Source organism: Perognathus longimembris, chromosome 5 (assembly GCF_023159225.1).
Source record: "Perognathus longimembris pacificus isolate PPM17 chromosome 5, ASM2315922v1, whole genome shotgun sequence".
NCBI lineage: Eukaryota > Metazoa > Chordata > Mammalia > Rodentia > Heteromyidae > Perognathus > Perognathus longimembris.
The window spans coordinates 60,664,740-60,689,189 of NC_063165.1; the positions used below are offsets into that span (position 1 = coordinate 60,664,740).

Below are 24,450 nucleotides of genomic sequence, written 5' to 3' on the forward strand. Positions count from 1 at the left end.
TGGGGCCTGTGTTCCATTTAGGCCACTGTTTTCCACTCTCTGTTTGGCTTCTTCTACCTTTCCCCAGATCTGGGGTTCTAAAGAAAATCAGTGTATGATCACTAGATCAAGAAGTTAGAGATGGGCCTGCAAGTGTGCACCACAAGACGGTCAACAGCTTAGCCCATTAAAATACAGCCTGGGAGTCTAGGTGGTGATTCCCGGAAGAGGCTTCTTGACAAGGGGGTTGGGGAAACCATTCATAATGCAGGCGGTTAGGGATTGCTATTGCCTTCCAGAGACCCATGGATTCCTCTCCATCCCTATTTTGCTGATGACAAATTAAAATTCAGAGTGGTTAACAAACCAACCTAGAATCACACAGCTGTCCAGTGTGAGTCAAGATTGAAACTCCTATATCTATCTCCACCCCTAGACATGTTCTTCCCAAGGTACCATGTGGCCTTTGGCTCTTCAAATAGGTGTTTTCCAAGGGTATCAAATGGACCCCAGTGTTCCTGCCACCTCTTCAACTCTACCTCAGCTACATAGGACCCAAGGAGAAGATAGGGGGAGGGGCCAGTTCATCAGAAGCAGAGTGAAGGTTGTTTTTCCAAGGAAGGGTTAACAGTTTATCAGGTTAATAGCTAACAATCCCAGCTGGTTTGGGCTAGAAATGGAGGGGACAGGGTACACTTAAATCTGCAAGTAGGGAAGAAAAGTGGTTTTGTGGAATATTCTTTTCCAAGGAGGGTGCTCATGTCATTCCTTGGTAGTGATGATTGTTCATTTGTTGTTTTTACAAAACTGGCACAGAGAACAGGTATAATAATACTAATGTTCAACACTGATGTGCCAGGCCCTGCTCTGAGCACTCACAAGATAGGGCAGTCATGAGAGATTTCAATTATTCAAACAACAGCTGGGAGTTAAATTTTACTGTAAATCTAGCATCCATGAAAGCCCTGATTTGCCTTCCTGACTTATCTCCAGGGAAGGATCTGGCATGTGATGCCTGAGTTAGCACCCTAGCTCTGTGACCTGTACAGTGGCAAGCATCTATACCCTAAAAGACTCATTTATGGGGACAGCAATGGTAGCTCTCTCATCATCAGGATGATGTGGATAAAAGGACAGTCCCCTGCCCAAGGAAGCCTTGCTAAGCAGGAACTGTGAATATTATAACTCCTTAGAAGGGAGAGGGCTGAGCCCAGTACAGTTGGCTCACACCTGTAATCCTAGCCACTCCAGAGGATGAGATCTGAAGATTCTGAGCCCAGGTAGACTAGATCTAAGACTTTAATTAACCAATAAAATGTGGGAAGTGGCAGTATGGTTCCAGTGGCTCAACCTTTAGCAGAAAAAGCCAAATAAGAGCATAAGATCCCTAAGTTCAAGCCCCAGTACTGGCATGGGGGCGGGGGGAACTGCCAGCCCCAGGAGAGGCTGTTTTTTACCAAACAATACTGAAGTGTTATGGATTTAACTAAAACCAAGAGTGGAAATGACCATCTGGTCTAGGAGGAAGGAAGGGAAAAAAAGACAAAAGCTCATTGCAGAGTATGGGGAAAAAAGAGAAGTAAATGCTACCCTGAATTCTAAGAATTGCCTAGGAAAGATGCAAGAGTAGCAGACATTCCAAAAGAAATTTCTAAGCCAGGCTCCGGTAACTCACACCTGTAATCCTAGCTACTCAAGTGTCTGAGATCCAAGGAGCACGGTCCAAAGCCAGCCTAGGCAGACAAGTCCACGAAACTCTCAGCAAAAGTTGAAAATGAAGCTGTGGCTCAAGTGGTAGAGTGCTAGCCTTGAGTGAAAAAGTTATGGGAAAGTGTCATGGCACTGAGTACAAGACCTGGTATGGGCACAAAAAAGAAGAAAGGAAGGAAAAAAAGAGAGAGAAGGGAGGGAGGGAGGGAGGGAGGAAGGAAGGAAGGAAGGAAGGAAGGAAGGAAGGAAGGAAGGAAGGAAGGAAGGAAGGAAGGAAGGAAGGAAGGAAAGAAGAGGGGGAGGAAGGGAGGAAGAGAGGGGAGGGGGAGGGGAAGGGAAAGGAAGAGGAGGGGAGGGAAGGGAAGGGAGAAAGAAAAGAGACCTTTAACAAGTCATTAATCACACTGAGAAGGAAAGAGAAAAGTGTTTGCATTTTGTTAAGTCTCTGTGATGGCAACAAGTCAGCTAAGCTTTAAGAGGACTATCCACAAATGGGCAAAGAAAGCAAAAGCCTAGGTATCACCACACAAAAGCAACTCCAATCTATGAGCCTGACTTCAGATGGACTGAAGGGGTAGGAGAAGGTAGATGATGTTTGAGTCATAGCAAAGTAAACAAAGCAACAGAAAGGAAACATGGAAAAGATAGTTCAGCAGGACTTTGTCACTCTAGAAGAGATTTGCTCTTTTTCAAAGTAGTAGTCCTAAATTAAAAATGGAAGAACAAATGCTAAAGGTGAATATTGTGTCTAAAGTAGACCAATAGAGGATTGACTGATCTTGCAAACTATATATAAGTTTGAGCCCAAGTTCTATACAAACCTCTAGGTGCCATTCAGGGGCCATTTAGACAAATCTAGAAGACACAATATGAACTAGCCAATGAGAGGCAAATGAACAAATGACACTCCAGTTTTCAAAAAATGTATGTGGAAGCCACACACTGATGTGCTTCATTCCAATCCCTGGCAAGATTCTAGAATAGAATCTAATTCCAGAGGCCCACAGCTGAGGAGCTTTATCTGATGAGGGCCTTTGGTAGGAGTTCACTGAGGAGCCTGAAGAAAGACAGGCTATTACCTGATGGGTTTCTCATCTCCTTTTTTGTAAAGCTATGGGTGCAATCCTGGTCCTACCCTGGTGATCTCATCTAATCCTAATTGAGCCCAACGTCTTAATACTCACATAGAGATTTAATACAATTAAGTCTCTGAGTTACGTAGAGACATGTAATGCATAGCAAAAGATAGCCTCATGGGAAGTAGACTGTGTGTGTGTGTGTGTGTGTGTGTGTGTGTGTGTGTGTGTGTGTGTGTGTGACAGAGAGAGAAAAAAGCACTAGGGCTTACCCTCAGGACCTAGAGCTTTTTACTCAAGGCTGGTGCTCCTACCACTTGAATCACAGTTCCACTTCTGGCTTTTTCCTGGTTAATTGAATGAAGATAAGAATATCACAGACCTTTCTGCATTGGCTGGCATCAAACCAGGATCCTCAGCTTTCAGGCTCCTGCATAGCTGTCAGCCAACAGCATCTGGGTATTACATGCTTTTGATTTTTTTTCTTTCTCACAATAAGCAAGATAAGGAGTGTGGATTTTGTAATCAGTTTCCCCAAGTTTGTATCCCTACTATCTTATTTACCAACTGTGCAGTCTTAAATAATGTAGCTCATCACACTGGGTCCAATTTGTTCCTCTATAAATTAATTAAATTACCCACAATCCTGAGGAATAAGATTCAGAGATAATATATTTCTTGCTGTCTTGTTATCAATATGTTTGACCTTATGCCAAAGCAGGTTGACTAGAGTGCTAGGAAAGACATACAAATTCAAGTTTTCTGGCCTTAGTACCTGATGGATATTGTGGGTGATAGAAATTAGGGAAGGAAACTCTGCTACATCAGCAAGCACGTATGCCAAAATTGCACTTAGAATCCAGATATAAGAGAAAATCAAATTCTGAAATCTCTCCAAATCTTAAAATTTGGTTGGGGGGGGGAGTGGGAGTGGGGGGAGTACTGGTGCTTGTACTCAGTGCCTGGGATACTGTCCCTTAGCTTTTCACTCAAGCACTCTACCAGATGAGTGACAGCTCCACTTCCAGCTTTTTTTTTTTTTTTTTTTTTTTTTTGCTGGTTATTAGAGTCTCACAATCTTTCCTGATCAGTTTGGCTTCAGACTGTAATCCTCTGATGTCAGCCTCCTGAGTAGCTAGGATTATAGGTATGAGCCACCAGAACCCAGCTACCAATTACAAGCATATGTTTTGCACAGGAGGGATAAAGTCAGAGTGAATACATTGAAATCTTTCTGCCACTTGTGGAGAATTTCTATGTTTTTAGGTTCTGGAGTCAGTGCTTCCATAAATCCTTGGAGTGAATAGAAAGGGGCAGAATGGATGCTAACAAGATTGGAGTGAATGGACACAGTTAAGCAATTGGTGTGGGGACCATCCTGAGCGCATTTCTAGACCTATGCAAGCCATGTGCTGTCTTCCCCAGCAGCATTACATGGCTTCATTTTACTGTGCTGGTCAAAGCATTAAACCTGATAGTGGCAAGGTGGTGGCTAAGGACCTATCAAATACACACACATATCATCATCATCATCATCACCATCTTGGGTTGCAGTCCACTGAAGACACTAACAGCTGGCTTTCCTCTCTTCCCCAGTGTGATGGGGTTGAGGTAGACCTGAGCAACATCTTCCTGGAAGGCATTGCCATTCTCAACATTCCCAGCATGTACGGAGGCACCAATCTCTGGGGAGAGACCAAGAAGAACAGAGCTGTGATCCGGGAAAGCAGGAAGAGCATCACAGACCCCAAGGAACTGAAATTCTGCGTCCAAGGTAAGCTAGGCATGAGGAACATTGTGCTAGGTGCCCAGTGGTACGGTGTGCTTGCAGAACCTCATCACGGCCTACAGCAAGCTCCTGCCAGCTTGTCAAGCACCTGGTGTTCTGGGAATAGGCTGACTCATAGTCTCTGGTGTTTCAAAGGTTCCGGTCTAATGGAGATGGCAAGACTGACAAAGGAATTCTAAAAGATAATAAGAAATCATACTAGGGCTTTATAATGTGAGGTGTCAAATGCTGCTTCTGTCAGGGTTACAGGTGTCTTCTAGTGTCTACATCCAGGAGTCCATTAGCCTGATGCACCTGCAGCAGCAATGGATCCCACTCATCACTCCTCCTCTTGACAACATTGTCCACTCAAATTCCATGACTCTCCTCACTCCCAGTTTCCCGCTTACCTGCTCACCCCTCAGTCTCTTTGCCCTCACATCCCTTAATGCTGGAAGGTCCCAGGAACAGTACTTGACCCTCTTCTTTCTTCTACCTATACACCATGTTCTTCTCCAGCAGTGAGAATATTTAAATGCCGTGTGTACCCATGGTACCTCTAATTCTATTTCAAGCATCCCCTGAACCCCAGGCTCATGTGACTTATTTCCTCTAGTTTGTGTAACAGACATCACAAATTCTTGTCCACGATAAACTCCTATTGTCCCTCTCATGCTTCTCCATCCCAACTGATGGTAACTCCAACCTTCCCAGGACTCATCAAACATCAGCACCATCCTCAACCCCTCTTGTCATCTCACATCCAGCCCATAAGAAGTAGGTTAGCTCTACCTTTCAAAAGGTAGGATTGCAGGTGTGAGCCACCAGGACCCCGCTTCCAACTTTGTTTGGTTTTGGTTTCTGTTTTCTTTGCTGGTCCTGAGGCTTGAACTCAGGGCCTATGTGCTTTCCCTGAGCTTCTTTTGCTCAAGGATAGTACTCTACCTCTTGAGTCACAGCTCCATCTCTGGCTTTTTTTTTTTTTTTTTTTTTTTTTTTTTTAGTGGCTAACTGGAGATAAGAGTCTCATAGACTTTCTGGCCTAGGCTGGCTGTGAACTCCTTTCTTCAGATCTCAGCCTCCTGAGCAGTTAGGACTATAGGCATGAGCCACTGGCACCCAGCTCCACTTATTTTTTAATACCTTTTTTTTTTTTTTTGCTATGAAACCAGCACTTTATGTAAAAGCATTGCTAGCTGCATTAATGGGGTTGAACCACATCATTGGTTCGTGTGTGTGTGTGTGTGTGTGTGTGTGTGTGTGTGTGCAATTAGGACTCAAACTCAGGGGCCTCGTGCTCTCATTTAGTTTTTGGTTGGTTTGTTTTTGTTTTTTTGGTTGGTTGTTTTGTTTGTTTTTTATTTTTTATTTTTTGATGAGTGTTACTCTACCATTTGAACCATATTCCCACTTACAGAGTTTTGCTGATGAACTAGAGAAAAGAATCTCTCGAATTTGTCTGCTTAGGCTAGCTTCAAACCACAATCCTCAGATCTTTGCCCTTCAAGTACCAAGGATTATAGGAGTGGGCCACTGGTGCCCAGCTAGATCACTGATTCTTAGACAAGGCCTGCTTTTTGAAAAAGGAGATTCCTGGACCCCAACTGATCTACCAAATAAATTTCTTGGAAATTTTAGATTTCCAATGAGCTTCCCTGGATGACTAGAGGGCCTGTCACTTGTGAGAACCACTGATAGAGACAGAGAAATGCCTACAGCCTCTTCCCAGCAAGGGTGTGTTCTTAATGTCCTGAGGTGGGATGTGACCCCACCCTTCAGAGAAGGGTGCCACACTTTGTTTTGTAGCTATCTTTTCTTATACTCAATCAGGTTGTTCCATGCTTGGGCAAGGTCAACAAGAAGCATCCTTTACTCCTCCATCCATTGAGAGAGGACTCAGGAATTTTTATATCTCTGTTTTCCTCTTAAGGCCCCTTTGATTCACAGAGTAAACTTTTCCATTTGTATTAATTATTAAACCGAATGATGCATTCTTCCTTCCTCCCTTGGCAAGGAAAGATGTGGGTGCTAGCCGGGGATGAGGGGAAGTAGGAAGGGTGTAAAAGCTCCAGCAAATTATCCCATCCTGGTGTTCCTACCTCAGCCCCAACCCTGGGATCCAGCCCCTTTGGAACAGAGAAAGGAATGAGTAGATTAGAATCTTCCTGAGGCTTTCAGGAAGCTTTTGTTGAGGTCATGCCTCTGGTTAGAACTCAAGTTCACCCTTCCCCATCCCCTTAAATGTCTGCTGCTCTATCTTCCTCTTCTTCGAGCACGTATGAAGTCTTTGTGGATGCCCTTGACCATCATGTACAGGAACTCTCTGCCCCAAATCCCCCTTTACCATCCCTAGAACATGCTGTCAGAGCTAAAAATGAAGCCACTTCCTGTTCTTCAGATGAGGACATAAGCTGATCAAAGCACAGGCCAAGGAAGGGAGTGGGGCATCTGGGTTTTGTGGACAGCAACTTGGAGAATTACTTGAAAGATGATCTCATGGAGAGTCAGCTGGTAAAGGGAAAGGATGAGGCAAAGCATTGATGTGACAGTCAGGAGAACTGGGTTCCAGTGCACTCTGTGCCTCTCACTAGTGTATGACCTTGGGTGCATCCTTTCACCATCTTGACTCTCGGTTTTCCCCACCTAGAGTAGAATGGCTGGCAATCATATTCTGAGTCTCCTTACAGCCCCATAATATTGAAAGGTAGTTTTCTTTTGGTCTATGTGGACTCCTGTTGCATTGTATGCAAATCCTTTTCCTTTCTGTGTTTTGTGTCAGGATTTACAGGCTTGTGACTAAGGCCACAGGGTGCCTTCTTTGCAGGTGCATCATTTGTTGAGGGTTTTTGTTTGTTTGTTTTTTACTTTTGGGGTTTTCAATGGGGCTGAAGGAATGGGAGGAGTCAGGAAAGAATGTGGGACAGAAGTTTTATCATGGGAAGTGAAAGGAGAAAAGGCAATAGAAGGGGTTGCTTGATGTCAAATTTCTCATGGTAGATCAATTGTTCTGGGAAAACAAGCAAGAAAAAAAGCTGAAGGGTTAGAAACATGGTCCTGCGGCAGAATGCTAGCCTAGCACACTCTGGACCTGGGGTTCAATCCTTACTGCACAAAAGAGAGGGGAGTGATAGAGGAAGGGAGAGAGGGAGAAAGGGGAAGGAAGGGAGGGAGAGAGGGAGGGAAATGAAGGGAGAGAAGGAGGGAGGGAGAAAGAAGACAAGGAGGAAGAAGACAGGGAGAGGAAGGAGGGAGGAAGGGAGGGAGGGATGGAGAGAAAGAAAGGAAAAAAGGAAGGAAGAAAAAGTTCTGCTAGCATGAATGAGTTCCATAAAAGCATTGGCTGATAGAAAGTAATAAGAGTCACAGAGAAAACCACCAGACTTGTAATTGGATAACCTGAGCTTAAATTTCGGCATAAGCTTTCTAGTTTTATAAACCTTGGGAAATTGTCCTACTTCCCTCAGTCCCACTTCCTCATTTATAAAATAAGCATAACAGTACTTCACTCATTCTGAGGATGATAGATGTCAACGTACTTGAGCCATCCTATAAACTCAAACAAGTATGTGCATGCATGCATGCGCATGGACCAGTCCTGGAGCTTGAACTCAGTGTTTCAAGCTCTTGCCTGACTTCTTCACTCAAAGCTAGTGCTCTACCACAGCTTCACTTCAGCCATTTGGTTAATTGGAGTTAAGACTCTCATGACTTTTCTGCCTGAGCTGGCTTCAAACCTCAGTCCTCACAACACAGCCTGTTAACTAGGATTGCAGGTGTGAGCCACCAGCACCTGGCTCTTTTCATTTGTATAAAAACATAATAGAATGTGGCCTCATGGATTCAGGAGCTGTCTAAGGCTATTCCCAATTGTCTCATTCAATGGCCATCTAGCCATCACTGTGAGCCATAATCAGCCACTAGTTCTTGGAGGTAAGAGAAAAATTTTAATGTCCCTCAAAATGTGTACATTTAACAAAGTTATCTCTGGCCCAGGTCTCTCCTATTGACAGAACAAGTCAAATGACCCCTAAAAACTCTTCAGGAGTCTAGGCTGTGCACACTGAGACTCCCCTTAATGCTGGGAAGTAACCATGGCCACATATATGCCATACCTATTAAGTGTTTGTAAACCTACAGAGAGACTTTGCTTTTTATAGGACAACACAGCTTTGTCAGTCAGTCCATCAAGCAGCCCACACTGCAGTCAACATGCTCCAAACTAGTCATTATCTTCCCCTCTATACACATTCTCCCCCTCTCCTAAAACCCACTGCCTCCCCAACAGCCACATGTTCTCTGTCTTGTTAATGTCTCACCTGTTACCCAAGCCAAATACCCAGAAGTCATGCATTTCCCCACAGCTGCCTGGCAGAACTCTCCTATAATAATTTATTTACATGTCTCTCTCAGCAGACTACAAGCTTCTCTGTCGTCGTCGTCGTCGTCGTCCTCCTCCTCCTCCTCCTCCTCCTCCTCCTCCTCCTCCTCCTCCTCCTCCTCCTCCTCCTCCTCCTCCTCCTCCTCCTCCTCTTCTTACTCTTTCTCTTCCTCCTTCTCTTTCTCCTCCTTCTCCTTTTTTTTCTGCCACTATTGGGGCTTTAACTCAGTAGCTTTGTGCTCTTCCTTACCTTTTTCCACTCAAAGCTAGTGTTCTATCACTTGAGCCACACCTCCACTTCTGGCTTTTTTACTGGCTAATTGGAGATAACAGTCTCTCAGAATTGTCTACCTGGGGGTTGGCTTCAAACCTGATTCTCATATCTCAGCCTCCTGAGTAGCTTACAGGCATAAACCACAGGTTTCCAGCTTATAGTGTCTCCTGTATCCTTGTGTCTGGCAGAGTCTCTGAGATCTCAAAAGAGCTTCTGAATACTGGTGGACCAAAAGCACCCCAGAATCAGGGCACATGGAATGGTGCCTTAGGGAATTGTTTTGACTTGGTTTCTCAGCAAAATAGAATTTGTGTGAATGTTGCTAGCATGTCATATCCCAAGGCACCTTGGGCAGCATCAGGCTGTGTTGGAGCTCAGGAGATCTGATTCCAATCCTCTCACTTTCCACCTCCATGTCTCTCTCCATTTCCAAATGCTCTACCAGGCAGTAGCTGTGGTCGATTCCCATAGTCCTTTCATGGTTCCTAGTAAGAGTTGCCCTCCTGGACTCAGCAGGGTGTGGCCAGAGATGTTTCTGCAGCTTTCAAATAAAGACCACCCAGGGAGGTTGCCAGATGCCTGTCTCTATAGAAACTGTGATGTTTTCTATATAGTATTGAAATCTCAGAATCACTGGCCTCTTGGAAATTTAGATAATAAGAGAGAATCAACAAGGCAGGCTGCATGTCCTTGGCCAAACCCAGTCCTCAGTCTTCTAGAATCTTCTCAAGATCAGTAAACTTTTTGTCCTGCAAAGAGCTACATAATTAACTACTATAATAACTAGGCTTGGTGTGCCACCATCTCAGATGCAACTTCTCAGCTCTGTTCACTCAACTTGATAGCAGCCCTTGAAAGTTCATCAATGAATACATGGATCTGTGTTTCAATAAAACTATTTATGTGAGTACCAGCACTGGGACTTGAATTTAGGGCCTGGGGGCTGTTCCTTAGCTTTTTCACTCAAGGCTGGTGCTCTACCACTTGAGTCACAGCTGTACTTTTGGCTTTTTACTGGTTAATTGGAGATCAACGTCACAGACTTTCTTGCTCTGGCTGGCTTAGAATCATAATCGTCAGATCTCTGCCTGAGTAGTTAGAATTATAGCCACTAGCACCCGACTCAGGAAAATTTTATTGACAAGAATAAACAGCCAAAAAAAAAAAAAAAAAGAATAAACAGCCAGCTGGATTTGCCCCTTGAGCCATGGCTGGCCACTCCCTGTGCAAAACCCTCACATGGTCACAATACCAAGAGCCCAGATATGGTCAGGGTGTCAGGCCCACCCCAGGCCTACTAAAGCAGAACCACAGTTCCACAAAATCTTTCCGTGTTTGCAGAGTCATTTGACTTACAAGCAGCACAGTACTGGTGACCTGGCTACACCCCTAGGAATGCCAGGAAGAAACTTCATAGATCAAAAGAATGAAGTCCAGGGAAGTTAGTTGACCTATCCCAGGTCACTCGGTAGATCTGGGCCTAGAGCCCAAGTTTTAGTATTCCAAACATGGAATTCTTCCTACACATGTCAGAGATTCCACCCAAACCCAACCTCAGCCTCCCCACTCTGGCTGGTACTGCTCCAACTCAAAATCACTGGAAACATGAGAGGAGCAATTGGTCCTTCTTCCTCAGCTGCCTTCCAAATGGAGAGGACTCTGAGTCCAGCTGAGTCCAGTCTCCCAGACCTAGAGTGGCAGAGGCAATGGAAATGTGCCTTGGGAGGCTGTTCAACATCTGCAGAGGGAAACTTGCTCACACAGGTTCAGGCTGGAGTAAAACTCCAGCTTCATTCCTGCCTCCAGAGATCTGCTGTTCAAAATAGAACAAGAACACTCTCACTTCCCGCAGGCAGAAGCAGTGTCTAGACTGGGCTCTTTGAAAGGACTAGACAGACACCTTAGTTTTTCCCTCTTCTTTTTGCCCCATCTTGGTTCCCAAACCAGGCTCTGGTTCCTTGGCAGCACCTCTTAGGCTTTTAAAATGGAGTAGCTCCTGAAACAAATCTGACATCAAACTGCCATGCTGGCAGCAGCTCTGCATATTGTGAACATGGGTGTTACACTTGAGAAGCATTTGTCTTAGCCAGTTTTGGCTGTCCGAATAGAAGTTTATTTCTTGAAGTTTTGAAGGCTAAGTCCAAGATCTAGGTGCCATGTGACTTGATTCCTGATGAGGGCCTGATTTATAGGTGAATACTTGTTACTGCCTCCTTACAAGGAAAGAAGTCTCTTTCACTTATCTTCTTAGAAGGGCATGAATTTCTTTCACAAAAGTCTACCCCCTCCGGGCTGGGAACATGGCAAAGTGGTAGAGTGCTTGCTTGCCTAGCATACATGAAGCCCTAGTTCGATTCCTCAACACCACGTAAAAAGAAAAATCCAGAAGTGGTGCTGTGGCTCAAGAGGTAGAGTGCTAGCCTTGAGAAAAAAGAAGCCAGAGACAGTGCTCAGGCCCTGAGTTCAACCCCAAGGCTGGCAAAAAACACAAACACTCCATCCTTATGTCCCAATTATCATCTTTCAAATATATATATACATATATATGATTATCTCATTATATATACCTCTATATATTTCCATATTTTAATATATGAATTTAGGAGGACAAACACATTCAATAAAAGGCCACTGGTGGCTTATAATCCATAATCCTAGCTACTCAGGAGGCTGAGATCTAAGGGTGGAGGTTGAAAGTCAGTACAAACAAGTTCTGATACCCTTATCTCCAGTTAATCATCAAAATGGCAGAAGTAAGCTGTGGTTCAAGTACTAGAATGCCAGGCTTAAGAGGAAAGGCTGAAGGACAGCACCAAGAAGTCTGAGTTCAAGTCTCAGTACCAGAATAAAAATCAATACATAGCAACATTTAATCTTCTTAATCAACCATCAAATATGTGCTGAACTATGATTTATCAAGTACCTACTTAGCTGACAAGACTTACATATTTACATACATCCATTTTATGTTGGAAGACACTAAACCTTAGTATCACACAATTAACACATGACATTATACTCCTACCTGCTTTCAAGTACTTAAGCTTAGCTTCAGGGGCTGTGGAGACTACAGCACAATACAATATAGTCCCTTACTCAAGTAGTGCATCAGAAACTTGTTGCCAGCATGTGTTTTGCTGTGGGATGGGTCTCAGGAAGAACCTAACAGTCATAACACTTGTAGGTAGCCAAGAACTAAGGAGTAGCAGTCAATGAGCATCACAGAGCTTGGAAGGCAAGAAAAAGAGTGTCCCTCCGTCCAAATTTGATTGTAGCTTCCCTGCACTATGCTATGTATCGAGTAGATGATCAAAAAATACCAATGCCTGAATGAATGAATGATGTAGAGTGTACGTGCTAGTACTTGGATCTGGAAAGGATTAGAAGAGACAGTGAGTGAGAGAAGGGAACCAAGGCGGAGGAGGGCTGGGGGCCGGGAGAAGGAGGCAGAACTAGTACACGGAAGTAGCAACAGGGAAGATGGAGAAGATAGAGACTCTTGAGTAATATGTCATGGAGTTTGTGCATAATCTTTGCAATAATGAGAGCTGAGTCACAGGCTGTTTTAGAAGAAAGGGAGAGGATCCAGCCACAAGGAAGCCTGTAAAGAGGCTAATGCAAAACGCAGGCTTACAATTCTAAGATGTTGATTTGGGAACCAGTGGCCCCAAAGAAAGAATGGACAGAAGCCAACAGGAAGTGGAAGGAAGAGCAAGAAGATATCCTGCTACATGGATGATTTTCCCCCACAAACTACGCAGCAAGTGCCCTGTTTCTTTCATAAACAAACAGCTTTCTGCCCACCTCCACATCCTGGCCACTCTCCATTACCAAAAGCTTCTGTTGGCAGAATGGATGTTCTAAGCAGAGACCTGTGGCTCTTTCTACCTCCATCACACAGCCAACTCAGATCTCTTCCCATGTTCAGGTCAATTCACCCAACATTTGCTGAGGATCTACGTGAAGTTAATACTAAATGTTAACAAATATTTGAGGGCTGGGAATGTGGCTTAGTGGTAGATTGCTTGCCTTGCAAGTATGAAGCCCTGGGTTTCCACATAAACAGAAAAAGCTGAAAGTGGCACTATGGCTCAAGTGGTAGAGTGCTAGCCTTGAGCAAAAAGAAGCCAGGGACAGTGCTCAGGCCCCTAGTCCAAGCCCCAGGACTGGCCAAAAATATTTTTTTGATAGTTATCTCATTTAATTCCTCATGCCATCCCTATCTTAGTTTAATTTTGGCTTCTATAACAAAATACCAGACCTGATATCTTCTAAAGAAAAGGAATTTATTTCCCACAGTTCAGGGAATGTAAAAATCCAACATTAAAGGACCACATCTGGTAAGGGCCTCCTTGCTGTGCCATGACCTGGCAGAAGGCATTATGGTAAAAACAGAACACACAGGAAAGAGGCTAAAGTTCCCTCTTTTGAAATTAACACATCTCTGAAATAACTGTGCCCCCCAGAACAGCATTAGTTCATTCATAAGGATGGAGTCATCATGGCCTAAACACTTCCCATTTGACTCTACCTATTAGTGCTATTACAATAATAGCAATTAAATTTTTGGAGGGGGAAAATATTGAAACCATAGCAACCTCTGAAAAACAAGTTTAGAGATTAGAATAATGAGTCCCAGGGAGGTTAATTAACCTGTCCAAGGCCACGTTAATTGGTGGATCAGTGTGTAACTAGAGCCTTTGTCCTAGTATTTCAACTCTAGAATTCTTTCTACATATACTAAAGTAGCTTTCCCAGTCTCACCATTTCCGGTTGCTCTTGTGTCAACCAGAAAATTCCCTTGGTGTCATGAACCCCCTTATCTTCCTGGGGACCAGTGGTGCCCTTTGAATTCCTTTGAGTTGTAATTAGTTTGGTCAGTGGAGATCTCTACAATAGACATTATGTAAGTTCTGCCTGAGTTATGTAAGTCAGGCTTGAACTACAAAGTCACCTCAGTATCACCATGAGCCAGGAAGGCTTTCCTAAAAGGAGTACAAAAGAGCTATGCTGTGCTCCAACTTCACCTCCCTGTCTTGAGACACCTTATCACCCCAAGGTGTTTGTCCAGTCCTTTAGATCAGTTTATTCTTTGAGTCACATAGACCTTGGCTGGAAACCTAGCTTTGCCATATGAAAGTTATGTGATATTAGGTAAGTTTCCTAACTTCTCTGAGCCTCCAGGTTTTTGCTCTTGGCTTTGGCTCTTTCTTTGCTTGTTTGTTGTTGTTTTGTGTGTGTGCCAGAATTGATACTTTTTCATTTAAAGCTGATACTCGAGCACTTGAGCAACACCTTTTCCGCAAGCTTTCTTGCTAGTTAACTGGAGATAAGATTGCTCCCCAAGCTGTCTTTGAACCACAATCCTCAGATCCCAGCCTCCTGCACAGGATTACAAGTGTGAACCACCAGCACCTAGCTTGTTGTTTTTTTTTTTTTTTAATGTGCAGATCATAGTTTCTGTGTTTTTTGTTTTGCTTAGTTATATATTTACTTATGTGCCTTAATAGGGCTTGAACTCAGGGCCTGGGAGATGTTCCTTAGGTTTTTTGCTCAAGGCTGACACTCTACTACTTTAGCCACAGCTCCACTTATAGGTTTTTGCTGGTTGGTTGGAAATAAGAGTCTTATGGATTTTCCTGCTCAGCTGGCTTCGAATTGTGATCTTCAGATTGTGATCCTCAAATCTCAGCCTTCCGAGTAGCTAAGATTGCAGGTGTGAGCCACCAGCATCTGGCTTGCTATGGTATTTATTTGTTATTGAGATAGTAGTTTCTAACAGAGTTGCTGCACAGATTGGAAATAAATAGAAGTTCTAGGCCTGGTCTAGTGAGTTCCCAAGGCCACATTACACAGAGCCAGAGCAGACCAGCATTCCAGCTCTGGCCCTTGGGGCCGATGTGTTCCTTCCCTGGAGGCCTGGTACCGTCCTCCTTGCCACCCCACCAGAACACAATAGCCCTTGGCTACAAGGTCTTATCCAGAGTCCTTGTGCCCACTAGCCACTCTATAGACCTGAAAGTACAAGAAACCTTCAAGCCAGTGTGTCAGGGGCTCAGCAGGCCTTGGAGGTGCGCTAAACATCCCTGGATTCCAGGTGCAGGACAAGGTTGCCTGGATTCTCCCCCCACGCCCCTTCTCAACAGACAGACAGTAAAAAAAAAAAAAAAAAAAAATGGTTTTCAAATAAAACTGAATCCCCTGCCTGCCTGCTTTAGGATGATTTACTTGCCAGGAGAAGTAGTGAGGAGGTAGTCACCCTAAAAATCTCAGCGGCAGTGCTTCCTCTAAGGCATCTCTACTTCTCTTCCTTGTACCCTCCCCTTTCTCCTTAGCCCCTCCCCTCACTGTCTTCATCCTCTCCTCCTTTGCCTTCTCTGAGTTACATTAATCTCCAGCTACAGAAGGCCAAGTGCTAACCATGTAGCAAAGCTAGAACATCCGGGGGCATCCCTTTCTAAGGCAACAAAAATCACAGTACCAGTAACAGTTCAGGACTTCAGTGTTCAGGGCACGCTGGCCTCCTTTCTATACTCACAAGGCCTCTGCCAGTGAGGTATTATCTGTTTCCAGAGAGAGGGCAGAGAAGTTAGGTACCTCTGCCCAGCAATAGGGTTCAGACTTAAGTCTGTCCAAGCTTAAGCTGTCTGGGTTACAACCTGTTGCAGGGTGCATATTTGTGCTGATTTGAGGAACACTGAGGAAGGAGCTTTCATGCCTGGATAGTTACCTACAGAGGCCTCAGCCAATGCTGGAGACTGAGTTAGTGAGTTAGGATTAACAACAAAGTCTTTGTTGTCTGTCTTTCCTGGGTTATAGTTGAGGTGCCTTGAAGGCCAGGTAGGAATATGGAGATGGCAATCCAGTTTTGCCTGTTAGAGCTGTCCTTCCTTCCTTCTTTCCTTCCTTCCTTCTGTCCTTCCTTCCTTCCTTCTTTCCTTCCTTCCTTTCTTCCTTCCTTCTTTCTTTCCTTCCTTCCTTTCTTCTTCCCTTCCTCCCTCCCTCCCTCTCTCCCTCCCTTCCTTCTTTCCTCCTTCCCTTCCTTTCACCTTTCCTCCTTCTCTCCATCCTTTTCTTCCTTTTGTACCTCCTCCCTTCACTCCTCACCCCTTTGTGCCCTAGGAACCCCAGTGGTCCTAGTTCTTTTCGTGTCCCCATGCTAGGCTTCTTCAGGCTTCAGTGCTTCTAAGCTTGCTTTGAAGCTCTTAGCAGCCTTCTAGCTACACAACCCGTCCCAGTGGGCGCTGAGATGATCTGATCAGTGTCCAGCTTTGTTGGGCATCGGGTGGGCGTCTGAGCCATCAAGGGCACATGGCACATCTCCATGGGAATTTGGAGGCGGGAGCACAGCCTGAGGCGATGCCTCCCCCAACCTTGGCAACCCAGTCTGCAAGGAGGCCTGCCAGCTACCACTCACCTGTCTAGACTGTATGGACTAACCTGGCCCACTGCAGAGCAGAGCTGTGGTGAGTCCTTTCTTTCCTCAGAATGAGGTATCATGAACCTCCAGCATCTAATAGTTTCTTACTAGCACACTGATAAGGGATATTGCTGTTCACAGAGCACTTCATATTCTTTATGTCTTTTGTTCTGAAAATACCTAGTAAAGTACATTTACTGTATTTTATTTATTTATTCTGTGCTGGTACTGGGGCTTGAACTCAAGACCTGGGTACTTTCCCTTAGCTTTTTTTGCTCAAGGCTGGTGCTCTACCACTTGAGTCATAGCACCACTTCCAGCTTTTTGGTGATGAATTGGAGATGAGTTTCACAGACTTTTCTTCCCAGGATGGCTTTGAACCATAATCCATAGATCTCAGGCCTTAGTAGTTAGGATTACAGGCATGAGCCACTGATGTCTGGCAGCTTTTACTATTATTCCTTGTAGGGGCTGAATTGAGAGACCCTCTAAATTTATGTTGAAGTTGTAAACCTTAGGATCTACTTGTGACTGTATGTGGAGGCAGAGCCTTTAAAGAAATGACTAAGTGAAAAGAAGGCTGTGAAGGTAGACCACAAGGCAATATGAATGGTGACCTAATAAGAATATGACATGTACTGGGTACCAGTGGGTCACCTGTTACTGAGATGGCTCAGGAGGCTGAGATCTGTGGATTGCAATTTGAAGCCTGCCCAGAAAGGCAAACCTATGAGACTCTTATCTCCAATTAACTACAAAAAAAAAAATGGAAGTAGGGGTTGGGAATATGTCTTAGTGGTAGAGTGCTTGCCTTGCATGCGTGAAGCCCTGGGTTCGATTCCTCAGCACCCATAAACAGAAAAAGGCAGAAGTGGCACTATGGCGCAAATGATAGAGTGCTAGCCTTGAACAAAAAGAAGCCAGGGACAGTGCTCAGGCCCTGAGTCCAAGCCCTGGGACTGACAAACAAACAAACAAACAAAATCTGGAAGTAGAGTTGGGGCTCAAGTGGTAGAACAAAAGCCTTGAGTGCAAAAGTTCCGTCATAATGCCCAAACCTTGAGTTCAAGACTCAGGACTGGCACACACACAGAGAATATGGAACTTAGGCAGAGAGAAAAAGAGGGAGAGAAAGGGAGAGAGAAAGAGTGAGATGCAGATGTACACAGGGTCGTGTCCATATGAAGACAGTGGTCATCTGCAGCCCAAACAGGGGTCTCGGAGGAAGCCAACCCTGCTGTAACCTTGATCTTGGACTTGGCATTGTCCTTTTGTCTCCCAGAGCTACCACATGGCCTGAAGAGAGCAGTGAACAGGTCAGATGCATCCCCTGGGTGCATCTGTTGTGCCGGTTATTTACCTGTCAGTGCTGAGTTCTGGTCTCTCCTCCCAACCATGCAGAGAACCAAAGAAGCAAAAACAAAATGAGGCTGTTGAGATTAAAAAAAAAAAAAAAGAGTGGAAGGGAAGTGGAAGTCAGGGAAGGTATTAAAGGTAGAATTCTCTGACAGAGTGGGATGCCCACTTAATCTAGAGCTACTTAATTTCTAGCTTCTACATGGAGCTGGGAAACTGAGGAACTTGAAGATCTAAGTAAATATTTTTAGCCAAGCACAATTGGCTAATGCCTGTGGTCCTATCTACTCAGGATAGTTCAAAAATAGCCTGAGCTGGTTATATACCTAGTCAGCATACACACACACACACACACACACACACACACACAAACACACACACACACATGTTGTTCATGTATAAATAAATTTACTTCATATATTTTTAATCTTTTTTTTGTGATACTGAGGTTTGAACTTAGAGCCTGTGCTTGCTTGGCTGGCATTCTACCACTTGAGCCACACTACCAGCCCTGCTTTATGCTGGTTATTTTAGAGGTGGAGTTAGCAAATTTTTTCTGTCCAGGCTAGCATATAACTGTGATTCTACAGATCTCGGCACCCCTAAGTAGTTAGGATTACAGGTATGAGCCACCAATGCCCAGCTTGAAACAAATCTATCTTAAATGCCCATTCCCTGCCAGGCACTTTTATATACAGCTCTGACATTCAAATCCCAAAACCACACTTGGAGTAGTTATGAGATTCATTATTACTATTCCTAATTTTCAGCTGAGGATGCTCCAGATCAAAGCAGTCAGGAAGTAACTTGCTTTTTTTTTTCTTTTCACTCCTGCATACATCATGCGCAGTTTTATTGCCTTAGGCTGAAGTTCTCAAACTTGGAAGTGTGTTAGAACCTTCCAAAGGGCTTGTTAGAACATATCTTCTGGGCTCAACCCCTAGAGTGACTGATTCAGCAGGTCTGGGGTAGGGCCCAGTAATTTGCATTTCTAACAAGTTCTCTGGTGATGTTGAAGCTGGTGGTCCAAGATCAAGCTCTGAGAACCACCAACAGATGGTAGCCAGTAATTTAGCCCAATGATTCCTAACCATGCTGCAATTTGAAATCACATAAATAATCCTTAAAATAAATCTGATGCCTAGCTAATTCATCTGCCATAGTGTGCCACCTGGGTATTACTGCTTTTAAAAGCTCCTAAGTAAGTTGGACTTGGTGGCTTACCTCTGGAATCCTAGCTACTCAAGAGGCTGAGATCTAAAGATTCCTATTTGAAGGCAGACCATGTTTTAAAAATGTGCATGAGACTTTTATCTCCAATTAACTACCAAAAATCCAGATGTGGAGGTGTGGCTCAAGTGGCAGAGAGCCAGCCAGCTACATCTAAAACATGAAAAAGTTTTAGGACCACTGGTTTAGCTTCATACCTCCTCTACCAGAATCCTTGGCACCATCCACCTCAGCTAACCACTATGGAGACCACAGGAATCTGTCATTGCTGAGCCCTGCTCCTGGCACCATTTCTTTACTTCTCTTAGAACTTCCATTCTGGAGCTCCTAAGTCTCTTACTTGCCTTCTCCTTGATCACCCAGGCCTTCATCTCCTTCCTCTTTATATCCCAGCCCCTGTGATTCAGTCCTTGCAACCGTCTCCCATCCACAATCAATAGTTTCACTCTCCTTGCTCTCTCTCTGATCAAACCTACTTGGAGGAATAGTGTATCTAAATCAAACTATAGGCACAGTAACTTCTTAAAGTTGACCTTTATTGCTATGAAGAGCAATTGGGTTTTTTTAAAGGACTTTTAAGTTATAACATTAATGCATATTGAAAGAATGCTGGACCACCTAGAAAAGCATAATGAAGAAAATAACCATTACCTTTAACTTAATTACCCAGAACTCACTGCTATTAGGATTTGGCTGGGATTTGTTCTTTTCCTCCAGGCATATTCTTACCTAGCTGAAAGCATGCTATGTAAGTAAAAGCTTTCACACTTAACATTATGACATGAATGTGTTTAGTGTTACTGAAACTCTGCAAATATTTTAATGATAGCAAAAAAAATACTCCATCACATGTATACAATACCATTTATTTAAGCTTTCTCATACAAATGGAAGCGAGGGGTTCATTATTAGACATAATGTCATAATGCATGTATCTGCATGTTTCTGATCAATTATCTCATAATAATCCTAAGAAATCCTAGCCACTCAGGATGCAGAGGTAGCCAATCGCAGTTCAAAGCCGTCCTGGGCAGGAAATTCCTTGAGACTCATCTCTAATTAACCAGTGAAATAATAATAATCAGAAGTGGAGGTGTGGTTCAAGTGGTAGAGCACTAGCTTTGAGGAAAAAATTAAAAGCCTAAGAACAGTGCATGGGCCCTGAGTTCTGGCACATCACACACACACACACACACACACACACACACACACACACACACACACACAAAGTGATGGGTCAAATAGTAGAAATATTTCAGATTCACTGCAAAAGGGCCAGATTCTTTCCAGAAAAAGAAACTTGTCTCCTGCTTTATAGCATCAGTGTAAAAGAAAATACATTGTGGGTTTTCTTGGCCATCATTTGGTGGTGAGCTTGATACCACTGAGGATTTAGAGACTGGGGGTGATGTGATCATATTTACATTGATAAAGTTGCATCCTGGAAGCTGAGTCAAAGGGAATAGATAGCATTGACCGAGCCATTTCATCTTTCCTTCCATGTTCTCCTTTTTTAGTTCCTCATGCTTTATCTTTTCTTTCCTGGAGAGCATCTATTAAGTGTTTCCTAACTACAAAGTATGACACAAAGCCTTGCCACCATGGAATAATGCTGAATGGCCTAGCTCTGTGGATGCATAATCTTGTGCCTACCCCAGCTACCCTCTTTCTTTAGCTCTAGCCAAAAGGTGTCCCTGGACAATAATTCTCCTTAGGGAAAAATATTTTTTGTATTTCCCAATGAAATTGCCAGGTAGGTTTATTGCTAAATTCATTTTTGGTGGTGGTGGTTGTGGTAGTGGTGTGTGTGTGTGTGTGTGTGTGTGTGTGTGTGTGTGTGTGTGTGTGTGTGTGTGTTGGTCCTAAGGCAGGTCCTGAGGGCCTGAACTCTGTCCCTGAGCTTTTTTTCTCAAGGCTACCACTAAGCTACAGTTTTACTGTGGCTTTTTGCTGATTAACTGGAGATTAAGAGTTTTATGGACCTTCTTGCCTGTGCTGGCTTTGAACTGCAATGCTTAGATCTCAGCCCTCCTGAGTGTCTAAGATTATAGTCATGAGCCATTGGCACCTGGCTGTTTTGTTTTCCATCCTGTGCATGTCCACCCCACACAAAACTATCCCTATGCCTTGGTTCTCCTACCTTTCTTCTTCTCAACCCAGAAAACTATCTTGATATTCATCCTTTACTACCTTGCTTGAATATGTGTGATGCCTATTTCTCTAACTTGCCCAATCAGAGTCACCACTCAGGCTTCCTTGATCCCATGGTCCAATTAAAGCATTTTCTATACCTAAATCTGTTTCTTTTTTCTACAAGTCCTTTAAGAATAGTTAATTTTAGCCAGGCAATAGTAGATCACACCTGTAATCCTAGCTACTCAGGAGGCTGAGATTTGAGGATGACGGTTCAAATCCAACCCAAGCAGGAAAGTCTATGATTCTGTCAATTAACCAGCAAAAATCTGGAAATGAGCTGTGACTTAAGTGGTAAAGTGTCAGCCTTGAGCAAAAAAAGCTAAGTGCCTAGGCCCTGTGTTCAAATCCCAGTACTGGCGGGCGTGCGCATGCATGCGCGTGCACACACACACACACACATACACACACAGTACTGCCATAAGCTGTTTTGCAGTATCACACATACTTGATGTAAACTAACCAGCATTAAGTGAGTTTCTTTAACGAGTTCTTAGTAGGTATTGTCAGTAGTTAAAAGGAAGATCTGCTAGATTATGGTAAAAAGAGCAGTGACAGCCTCCACTTATCTTTCCTCTTTAGACAAGGGAAGATTGAAAGTACAAAGTCAAAGGCAGAATGGTAAAAGGCTAGCAAGATCCTTGCCCCTTCCCCTACTTATATCTTCTCAATCCCACAATGTAAGCTCCTGCCCCCACCCACCCACTTCTACTGATGAGATCAGCCTTCATTATTTCTCTTCTGGAGCCAGGAAGCAAGGTAATGTGTGGGAAGTGATAACAACTTTAAAGCCATTCAACTGAGAAAATTTGTTAAGAGACCAATACATTGTAAAGCTGAAACACTTGAGTCTATTAAGTTCTCTGCTTCTTAGAACATTTTGTTACCAGGGAATGTTTCAAAGAGGGAAAACATTGAACTAGTGCAGCACAGTCAGATAGCAAAGGTTGGTACAAAGAGCAACATTTTATGAGGCATCTGTCTTATAAAATGTTTGTAAAGAAACTTCTAAAAAGTTCTGCCTTTCTTTTCTCTTCCTCTCTCCTGCCCCAAATAAACTCCTCCTCCACACCCCTTAGAGGCACTCCTTTCTCTCCTCCCTTATCCCTCCCCTTCCTCCTATTCACCTTTCTTCCCCTCCTTCCTCCTCCTCCTCCTCCCCCTCTGCCTTTTCATCCTTCTGTTCCTCCTTCCTTTGCTCTTTTCACCCCCACCCATATCCATAGACGGCTGTTGTTTTCATAGACACCATTAGACTAGCACAATAAGCTAAGACTAGTTATTTAGCCCCTTTGGTAAGAAAGGAACTAATTAAGTGACTAGAGGTTTAAACATTCCTTGTTTATTAGCTCCAAACTCCTTCAGAGAGCCTGGAGCATTCTCCTAAACAAACATTACCCTTTTATGGCTTCTTGTCCTGAGTCCAAATAAGTGTAGAGTTTAAGGAAACGGTACCTTTTCACAAATGTGCAAAAAACAGTACTTAAGACAGAGAACAGAGTGGCAGTGGATGTAGAAGGGGGGAACTTGAGCTTGTCCCAAGAAAGTCTACCATTGTCTGTTGGCCGCTGATGTCCATCAGTGATTGCCAGGAGTTTAGACCCTTTGATGTTGACACACTTGTGACTAGTCCAATGCTTTGTTCAACCCTTCATTGGAAATAACATCCATTGAGGACTGGGAATGTGGCTTAGTGGTAGAGTGCTTAAGCAGCCTAGCATGCATGAATCCTTGGGTTCAATTCCTCAGTACCACATAAACATAAACAGAAAAGGCCTGAAGTGGTGCTGTGGCTCAAGTGGTAGAGTGCTAGCCCTTAGCAGGACTGGCAAAAAAAAAAAAAAAAAAAAAAAAAAAAAAAAGGAAGGAAGGAAAAGAAATAACATCCACTGAGAAACTGTTTTTTAAGCACAGGAAGTCTTCTAAACAGAAGAACAAAGAGAAATCTAAATACTTCCTCACCAATCTTAACAAACAATGTTACACTGTACTGGGAGGCTCTTTAGAGGATAGAAGCCATCTGTTAAACAAACAATATGGACACCGTTTTCTAATTGGTAGCTATTAATAGGATACTAGTGACTAGCCATGACCTGTGAAGAAAGGTACTCTTGTCCTGGTAAGGCTAAGCAACTGAAGCTTTTTCAAACCCTGCCTTTTTATTTTGCTTCCATTTGAAATACATAAAAGTTGCAATGTAAAGTAAGTCTCAGCTCAACATCAAATATTAACCCTGCCTTTGCCTTCACAAGGGAAATTGGGAGGCAAAAATCAAAGCCTCAGCAACTCACAAAATGGACCTCTTCCAGGTTCTGAATCAAAAGCAACTGCCACCATGGGTGGCCATTGATCCTGAGGGGCTATGGGGCCGAGACTCATACTTTCTTTCTCTTCTTTTCTCATGTGAGCCCACAATAATCTGTTGTAGGTGAAATAGTCTTTTCCCTGGCAAAGGTCACTGACTTTCCAAGGATGTCCAAGGAGAGTGGCTCAGCAGTAGTTTACCACAGGCCAAACTTGAGGGTAATTAAGCATCAGTCATCATCAGTAGAAACAACATATTGTTCAGACATTGAGAGAAGTGTATATCATGGCCTTTCTCAACATTTCTTTCTATTCTAGTTCCAGTGGTTTGGATTAATGTCACTGTACTTCATGAGGTTTCTTTTTTTTTTTTGGCCAGTCCTGGGCCTTGGACTCAGGGCCTGAGCACTGTCCCTGGCTTCTTCCCGCTCAAGGCTAGCACTCTGCCACTTGAGCCACAGCGCCGCTTCTGGCCGTTTTCTGTATATGTGGTGCTGGGGAATCGAACCCAGGGCCTCGTGTATCCGAGGCAGGCACTCTTGCCACTAGGCTATATCCCCAGCCCCTTCATGAGGTTTCTTGATAGGTCAGCCTATTCATTGGATGCATATGAATGATCTGATTCTACTGAATTTTTCACTGCAATTGAAATTCTACTTTTTTTTTTGCCAGTCCTGGGCCTTGGACTCAGGGCCTGAGCACTGCCCCTGGCTTCTTTATGCTCAAGGCTAGCACTCTGCCACTTGAGCCACAGCACCACTT

The 24,450-nt window shown here is 43.8% G+C and overlaps 1 protein-coding gene across 1 annotated transcript in view; it reads left to right on the forward strand.

Moving 5' to 3' along the window:
- Dgkg (diacylglycerol kinase gamma) overlaps positions 1–24,450 on the forward strand; it is a 231,081-nt gene that overhangs the window by 194,413 nt on the left and 12,218 nt on the right. Inside the window, exon 22 of the mRNA XM_048347002.1 lies at positions 4,362–4,539. Within this exon, the coding sequence (XP_048202959.1) occupies positions 4,362–4,539 (178 nt within the window). The remainder of the gene's footprint in view (positions 1–4,361; positions 4,540–24,450) is intronic.